Source organism: Myotis brandtii, unplaced genomic scaffold (assembly GCF_000412655.1).
Source record: "Myotis brandtii unplaced genomic scaffold, ASM41265v1 scaffold915, whole genome shotgun sequence".
Lineage (NCBI taxonomy): Eukaryota > Metazoa > Chordata > Mammalia > Chiroptera > Vespertilionidae > Myotis > Myotis brandtii.
The window spans coordinates 136,903-145,664 of record NW_005371769.1 but is presented as its reverse complement, the minus strand read 5'-3'; the positions used below and the strand labels follow the sequence as shown (position 1 = coordinate 145,664).

Sequence of the window (8,762 nt, the reverse complement as noted above, 5' to 3'; positions counted from 1 at the left end):
CTGCTGCTGCCTGTTGTGGAAAGCTAGTTGTCATGGAAACAGAGTGCCACAGGGAATAGGCACACAAGGCCTTTCTTTGTCACGTCCAGCTGATGCCGCAGCCTCTGCAGAGGCTGGAGTTTCTGTGAGGAATTAAACATTAACTGGGGGCGCGTCGCAGAGGAAAGTGCTGGGAGCCAGGCCGAGGGGAGCAGGGTCCCCTCAGTGGAAGCCCCCAGTTTGTCCTGTAACCCCAATTGCAGGTGTCCCAGTCAGAAGTGATGTTCCTCCACGAGTCTTGCGTGTCTCGCAGTGGATCCCAGGAAGGGGCTGTAGATGGCTGTGCAGACGTGACCCACATTTCTCGGCTTCTGTCCTCGGGACGCACAGCCACATTCATTGTTTCCTTTTTCTGCCTCAGAAAATGAGTTCCGGGGTGAGCTGCTGAGCCAGAGGTGGACACACGGAGACAAGGCCAGCAACTGCAGGACCTCGAGGCTTCTGGACGGACACAGCAAGGTGAGGCACTCAGAGGGCCACCTGCCCTGCCCCAGGCAGGCCCACCCCCGGCCTGGAGCAGCACAGGTGACGTTTGTCTGGTCATCAGTCTAGATTAGGCAAAGCTGGGTGGGGCCAGGGGCACTTTAAACAAAGGGAGAAGAGTGGCTGAATAGAGCAAATCCACAGGTGACAGTAGCCTCACTTGGGCCAGGTCCCTGTTCTGAGGCCATCGCATAGGCTCCCTGATGTCCTCAGCCCCTGCTGCATTGTCCTCTCTGCGCCCGGGGCAGGCTGAGTCCCTCGGGACTCGTGAGGTGTGCTTCCTCGTTTATGTCGATCTCCCCAGGTGGAGGCAGATGGGTCACGCTGGCCTAAGACTCACTGGTGGCGGTGGCTGAGGTGCCCTCTGTGGGACTGCTCCCTAACCCAGGACATCCCGTGTGCTGGCAGCCACGCCATGCCTCTAATTCTAGAACTTCCCATGATGTTCTCCGGGTAAGGCAGGTCCCCAGGGTCAGGTGACCCTCAGAGATGAAAGTGCAGGCAACAGCAGGCTTGGTGGGCCTCCCTTCCCAGATCTCAGATTCTGATCTCATTTTCTTGACACGAAGACACTCTCTGACAAGGCTCCAAACCATGACCCAAGGTTTGGCCACCAAGATGTGACTGCCCAGAGTGTAGGCAGCCAGGGCTACAAAGTTTTGGGTGACAACCTCCTCTGAGGGTGCTGGTAGTTCACTCTCAAAGCCCAACATCTTTCTTTCCAACCTGGTGACTGGACTGGGCACTTTCAGGGTCTGTCCTAGCACCTCCATCCACACTTTCCTTCCTGTTTGGTGACTGGTGCCATCTGGAGCCTGAGGCCAAAAGAAAAGGCAGTAACACCAACCCTGCCTTTATTAAATTTTTGGCATTTTTTTAAATCATGGATTTCCTGCATTAATTTCAATGTGTTAAAATACTTCATTAAACTATTGTTTTATCTTGATCACTGAGTTTTTGTTTCCCCCTTAAATGCATCACCCCATCCCAGCCCTGAGCTGCTAAACAGAGATCACGTGACCAGAAAGTGACAGGCAGCCTCAGAGCTATTGTGGGTCCAGGCGTCCACAATAAACAGGTATCAAAAGACAGTGAGTCATTCACTTTTTTTTTTTTTGGTCAGAATGCACACAATATTTATTGATTAAGTTCGCTGTCTTATATGGGCATGGCTCATGGCCCATATAAGACAATTACAATAATAACATCAAAGATCATTCATCACAGAACACCATAACAGATATATCAATAGTGAAAAAGTTTGAAACATCCTGAGACCTGCCAAAATGTGACACAGAGACATGCAGCGAGCAAACACTGCAGGGAAAATGGCACCGAAAGACTTTCCCTGCAGGATTGCCACAGGCCTCCACGTGCAAGAACACAGGGCATGTGAAGCAGCATAGAAGGAGGCCGCCTGGACTTGATCTGAGGCCAAGGGCCTGGGGATGCACCCTGCGGGCGTTGGCGCTGTGAGGATGACAGGGAAGTGCTGCCACTGTGGCTCTGGCCTGAAGAGCTCAGGGTGTGGGACCTGCCATGCACTAGTCTGTGGGCCACGCTTGGTTCTCTGGAAGCATTGGCTGTTACAAGAGAGACTTGTCTCTCTACCTCGGCAGGTAGGGCCTGAACTGCTGTTCTGATCCGAACACTGTGGGCTGAGGAGGCCGCAGCACAGACGTGTTGGCCTTGGGACAGCAGAGAGCCATGTGGCAAAGCAGGACTGGCCTCAGTCAGGAGGTGGGTGAGGTGAGGAACAGCTCAGTGCCTGGAGGGCAGCGGAGCAGAGGACCCGGTTCTTCTGTGGGAGGTGTTCACCTTCTGACCCTGGATTCAGCACCAGTCATGCGGACAGCTCCCAGGTGGGCTGGGAAGGGGCCCTTAGAAAAGATTAGGTGGTGTGAGTTTAGGGGAAGTGCTGGCTGGTGTGTGTGTGTGTGTGTGTGTGTGTGTGTGTGTGTGTGTGTGTTTGTGTGCTATTTTATTTTATTTATTATTATTTAAAAAATATTTTTATTGATTTCAGAGAGGAATGGCGAGAGAGAGATAGAAAAATCAACGATGAGAGAGAATCATTGATCAGCTGCCTCCTGTATGCCCCCTACTGGGGATTTTGCCCACAACCCAGGCATGTGCCCTTGACTGGAATTGAACCCGGGACCCTTCAGTCCACAGGCTGACCTTCTATCCACTGAGCCAAACCAGCTAGAGCTGTGTGTGTGTTTAAACCTAAGGAGAAAAGGAGCAGGCATTGATTGTAGGTCCTTATACCTCTTCTTGACCTTGAAGAATGAAACACTGCTATTCAGTGGATGACTAGAGCTATGCTATGGAGAAGGTGGATTGCATGACATCCAGCCAGGCTTTCTCCTGGCCCCTGCTTGGGGCTCCTGACAAGGGAGGGAGGTACCTGATTTCTACCTCTGGGCAGGTACAAATTCCATTTATGGTGGAATTTTAAAGAGAGAGATCAGACATGGCTGCTTCATCAGGGTGTCATTATGTAGCTTTACATTTTAACTTGGGGCTGGAGTGAGCCATGACCCCATGCTTAGAGGTGTCAGGAGAACCCTTCCCAAAACATGTGTTCAATAATACTCCATGGCTGTCCTTTTTGCAAGCAAAACAGAGGCAGTGTCTGCAGCTGCCAGGAGGTCAGACAATGGGTGGAGTCAGAAGATGTCAGACATGCAGTGGGACTCCCTGCAGGGAGCCAGGAGAGCTGTGACGCCAGCCGTCAAGGGTGCAGGCGTGTGGGTGAGGGGTTTAGCCTCAGAGATCAGAGGATGGGGAGCTGGTTGTGTGCCGAGGGCTCTGGAGGTGCAGGACCTGCCTGTCTGTGAAGCAGAGGCTGCTCTGGGGCCACCTGTCCACACAGGTGCATGCTCAGAGAAGAGGGAAGCCGGGAGGTGTGCAGGCAGGGGAGCTCTGAAAGGTTCCAGGGGAGAGGAGCAAGGAGCGTACCTGAAGGCTGCCCTTGGTCCTGGGGTGGAGCTGCTGCCGGGTGGGTGTGGAGCCAGCCACAGTGCTTGCTCCCGCAGGCGCGGCCCTCAGCTGAGCCCAGAACCAGCCCAGACCCCCACCCCCCTGGAGAAAGGGGACACTGGGCAGATCCTTTGGAGCCCATAGGGCCGGTGATGGCCAGTTCCCGGCCACATCCTGTTATGTCCCTCTGCCCTCCTCACTCCATGTCACCCCATCTTTCAGGCGGGGCTGCCTGTGGTCTCCTGGGATCAGTGGGTGCTCCCCTCTCTTCCTCTAGGTCTGTTCCAGAGACACTAGAATGCATATGACCTTGTGGCTTCAAAAATTGCCCTAAGCTTTGCAGCTGTTGAAGCGAATTCCGAATAAAATGAAGCATCACCTCCTCCTGCTGCATCCCAGGGCCAGCGAGCATCCCTGAGGCCCCTGGGACCTGCCCAGCCCGAGGCCCGGGTGTGTGCTCAGCCGCCTTCCCCAGTTGTCTGTCCATCCGTCCATCCGTCCATCCTTCCATAATATGTTCTGAGCAGAGCGAGGCCACGGCACCTTGCTCTGAAGGACAGTGACCTCGAAACAGGAATGAAGGAGCTTATCTCAGATGGAATTGAGGGCTGTGAGGGCGGAGTGGGAGGGAGCAGGCCTGACTGTTGAGAGGAGCTGACACCTAAGGGTGCTCCTTGCTCCCCAGTTCTGAGCACCTCCCACCCTGAGGCAGCCTACATGTCCTCAGGTTTTCACTGACCCACTGAACCTCCCTCCCCACCAAGGTCCCGAGTCTGAGCAGCCCCTGAGCAATCTCTCACCTGACTCTAGAGTGAGGGACTCTCGGGCTGGCAGGCACGTTGTCTGAGGCTCCTCAGTGCTGGGCCTCAGCTGTCTACGCAGAAGGGCAGGGAGGCTCCTCAGCTGTGAAGGCCTGGGAAGAACAGAGAAGAAAGGAGTGAAAGGGAGGGAGAGAGGTGATAGACGGGGTAGGGCTGGGGGCTCGAGGGGGGGAGGGCATCTCCAGAGACCACCCTAGAGTCCCTGAACTTGGGGGACAGACCTGGCCTCTGGGATAAAAGTGAAGATGCACAAAGCCTGTGGGCCGTGTGGACTGGACCCTCCTGGATACAGAGTGCCCTTCCCTGACCGCTCTGTCACTGGCTGGGCCTGAGCTCCTGGCTCACCTCCGCGGCCCCAGAGTCCAGATGAGGTTTGGAGGCTGCTGACCACATGGGCTTGTTTGGTTCCCAGCTTGTAAATGTTCAATCCAGGGAACCCAGTTTGGGCAACGGCAATATGCAGACGGGTCGGACGAGGGCTGGTCTCCGTGGCCCGTGGCTGTGAGAGCCGTGGGGACAGCAGGGAGAGCCTCATGCTGATGTGGGTCCTGAGGTGACGCAGGACAGGACCACCCACTCTGGTTCGCAGATGTGGCCACGCTGGTGCGTCTGCATCTGTAAATTACCCCCCCCCCCAGTTTTCCTTTTGAAGGCAGAACTAGTGAAATATTAATGAGAGCTTAGAGCAGTTTAAGGAGCACGGGAAGTGTGAGAGGCTCCTGTGGCAGAACGAGCTGGAGTTACAGAAACACAGGAGGGTCTGGGCCGCTTGCCCCCGGGAGAGCGGGTGCTGGAGGCTCGGCTGTGCCAAGGGGCCTTCCCCCTCAAGGGGAGAGGCTGTGCAGTTATCTGGGGGCCACGCCAAAACAGAAACTTGATGGATTTGTGCTTGGAACAAGAGGAGGGTTTTTAAACAATAAATGAATGAAAAATGGGGATGTGTCTCCTTGCCTTTGCGGGGTGGGGGCTGCTGGGTGCGCCGGCTCCACCTGGGACGAGAGTGGTGCCCTCAGCCGGAGGCGCTCCACTTTCTCCAGGAGCCCTGGAGCTCGCTGGGGTCATCACAGCCTTGCCCGGTGCTCCCGAGGCAGCCAGAGCCACCGGTTCCAAACAGCTCAGCAAGCGGTCTTGGCTGCCAGGCCCCCAATTCACTCTCATGTTAAAGAGCCAGCCCACCTTTTCTCCTGTAATTCAGTTTTTCCCTTTTAAAATCAAAGCCGCATGCCCCAAGGAGAACTTCTCACTGACCGACCCTCCGATACAGAGGCCACAGCTGTTAGCTCGACAAAGGGCTTGCCATTGGAGGCGGCACCCACAACCCACCCCTGCCACCTTCTCTGTTCTCTGCTCTTTGAATAATTTATCTGCAGATAACCAAATTACCAAGGCACACTTTAACCTAGCAGGGTGCTTGCCAACTTCCTTGGGAAACATCACCAAAAACGAGCGGTAGATTGCATTTCAGCTGCAAGCAGGCGCCTGGCAGCCAGGCGTCAGTGTCGCGGTGCGTCCTGCCTGGCGTGCTGCGGCCCACAGGTGCTTTGGAAGGCTCGTAGGGTAATGAAGCCCCCTGGACACCTGCTCCTCTTTTCACTTCCCGTGTGAGCCACTGGTCCGCGGGGAGCCTGGTCTCCAACATGGAAAGTGCAGCCCGGCTCCTGCTGCTGGACAGCTGCACTCAGAGCATGGCCCGCGCCCGCCCCTGCACAAGTCACCCCAGGCATCATCATATGTTGGTGCCGCTTGCGGGAGTTTCCCTCTGCAAAATTCATCTCACTACTTGGGGGGATCCCTCCACCTGTCTTCCCAGGGGCGACCCCAGATTCCGCTCCCCCTGCACTGGCTTCCTCTCTCCCGACACGTCTCCCCCACTGTCCGCTGTCCCTCCGGCAGCCTCCGTGGTGGCCTGAGGCAGGTGGGCTGCTTCCACCTTTTCCTGACCGTGGTGAGTGGTGCGGCCCGCTCTCCCAGGGCCTCCTGGGGTGGGTAGCGGGCAGAGGCCGCTCTCTCTTGGAGACACAGAGCATGTCGGGGCTCCTGCTCAGCGCCCACCTCCTACCTCGTCATCGCCTGCTGCCCAGATGTGTCATGAGTGACACAGGCCAAGGATCCGTCTGATGACCTGTAATTCCCGGGGCTCCCCCGCGACTCCTTGGAGGACAGTGTGGGCGTGTCCCCCTCCGAAGTGGATCGGGGCGGGGACTGTGGGGGCATCACTAATGGGCTCCGGTGGCGTCTAGGCCAGTGGTTGCCAATCGGTGGTCTGCGGACCACTGGTGGTCCGTGAGGTCTGGGAGGTTGGTGACCGCTGGTCTGGACTGTGCCTTGTCCCCTCGCAGGTGCCACTCAGCCTCTCCTGGGAGAAGTGGCATCAGGTAGGGGCCGGTGGGTCTGGCGAGCTGACCCGTGGCCTTTATTCATGCCCCAGCCTGGCTCTCACGGACACGGCCTCCGCCTCTGGGCAGGCCACAGCCTGGTGGCCATGGGCAGGTGGCAGGTGGCTGCTCACGCAGATGTGCTGAGACCAGGAGACATGTAAGGTTTCTCAGTTACTACAGAACAAAAGTCTCATTCACAATCTCATTCATATCAATCATTGTTGAAATGATAGTTTGGGGTAGCTTGGGCTAAGTTTAGTATTAGCATTAGTTTTAGCTGTTTCCTTTCACATTGTCGGCGCGGCTATTAGAACGTGCACAGGGATGTGTCTCTAGTCCCCAGGGCGGGGCATGCCGAGCAGCCTGGTGCCCCTAGGAACACACGCAGGGGCGACCTGCCCCACGTTAGGGACGGTCCCTGAGCTCAGGCCACCTGTCCTTGGACTGTTCCTGGGACAGCAGACAGTGAAGCTCACAGCTGTCCCACCTCTGGATGCTTCCTGGATAGTCCATCCGGGTCCCGGCAACCTTTTTCTGACCGGACGACCCTCACGTTAGCTCCAGCAGGAAGCTGGGCACCGGGGCCCAGTGGGGTGGAGTCTGTGCTGGTGAACTGCCCTGGTACCTGAGCCCCTGTGCCTGTGAGAGGGGGGAGCAGGCCCCACCCTCCTCGGTCGGGATGGGACAGGCGCAGGGGACAGGAGGACCCGGAAGTGGGGGGCCTGCTGCTCCAGGTCCCAGGTCTTCCTGCCTTGGGAGCCATTCCTTGGATGCGGTGTCGCAAGCCCGACTTCACCAGCAAAGCTGGGCTGGAAAGCACGCAGGCAGGCCTGTCTTCCCTGAACGTGACAGCTGCTTCTACTTGCAGATGAGCTTAGAGAACGAGGAGATGCGCGCTCGCACCAGATCCAAGGCCCTGCGAGGTGAGTGCCGCCTCCCCGTCCATCCTGGTGCCACAGCTGGCTCTGTCCGAGTCCCAGGCCGAGGCTGTGGACGCCACCTCCCGCGGGGTCCCTCAGGAGAGCAGCCCACAGCGAGGCCGGCCTGCCTGCTCCTCCCTGGCTGGGGCCTGAGTCTGAGGCCTCTGGCGGCCTCAGGGCGCTGTGGGCGCTGCGGGGCTCTCCCAGACAGAGCGCCGGGCGAGGTGCCAGGCAGACGCAGCTCCGCAGGGTGTTCTCTGTGCAGTTAGAGAAGAGGTGCCTCACTGGCTCTGAGGGCCCAGGAGCCTGTGTTGGGTGGGGGCACTTGTCCCTCCAAAGACACCAGCCCTCCCCAGGTTGCACCTAAGGCGCACTGGCAGGTCAGGAGGAGGCGGCACGGGGCGGCTGCCATGTCTCCACTGTGCTCGTTTAATGCTGACTCTGCGTGCTTCCTGTCTCTCACCAGCACCCCTGGAGCCCACAGGTGCCGAGCTCAGGTAAGAGGACTCCCCGCTGGTGCCGAGCGTGTTGCGCCTATGACCCTGCACGTCCTAATGTCCCCCACGGGCTCCTGGGATTGACCGACTGCACCTCGGGCCCTGTTCCCTAACGAGGCCTCTCTGTCCTTGGCATGTGTCAGCTGTCGCCCCCCCTCCCCCATCACCCAGCCGCCTCATGGCAGCGGCACAGCCTGTGCGCATTGGCCACCACCGGCAGGGCTGTCACAGGGTCCCTTGCAGTCGTGAGGGCTCTCTTGGTCACAAAGGCTCTGTGTCAGACGGTCTGAGGCCCATTTGGCTGGAGATGGAACAGGCTTCCAGGGCCCGAGGCTTCCACTGACTGGGAAACGCAGACGGTGTGTTGGGGTCTCCTGTGGCAGAGTCTGCGACTGCAGATCCAGGCCACACCGCTAGGGGCCGAGCCCTGAGGAGGAGGGAGGACAGCCCACCACAGTGAGTGCTGGTCCGAGCTGGAGGCCAGGCCCCTCCTGGAGGCTAAGGCTGAGGTGCTCTCACCTGCTGGCTTCTGTCCTGGGTGTGGCCAAAGCCTTTGGGGTGGGGATGGCCGAAGGAAACCCACCCCAGTGCCTACGTGCCTGCCTACCAGCACCCTTCCCCCTCCACCCGCCCCAGCAC

General features: G+C 58.0%; 1 protein-coding gene across 1 annotated transcript in view; it reads left to right on the top strand.

Annotated features, from left to right (window-relative positions):
- The first annotated feature begins 402 nt into the window (after positions 1-402).
- The window catches only part of MYT1 (myelin transcription factor 1), a 36,306-nt gene continuing 27,946 nt past the window's right edge, over positions 403-8,762 (top strand). The window contains exons 1-3 of the mRNA XM_014532845.1: positions 403-498; positions 7,575-7,629; positions 8,093-8,123. Of these exons, the coding sequence (XP_014388331.1) occupies positions 7,575-7,629; positions 8,093-8,123 (86 nt within the window). The 5' untranslated portion in view covers positions 403-498. The remainder of the gene's footprint in view (positions 499-7,574; positions 7,630-8,092; positions 8,124-8,762) is intronic.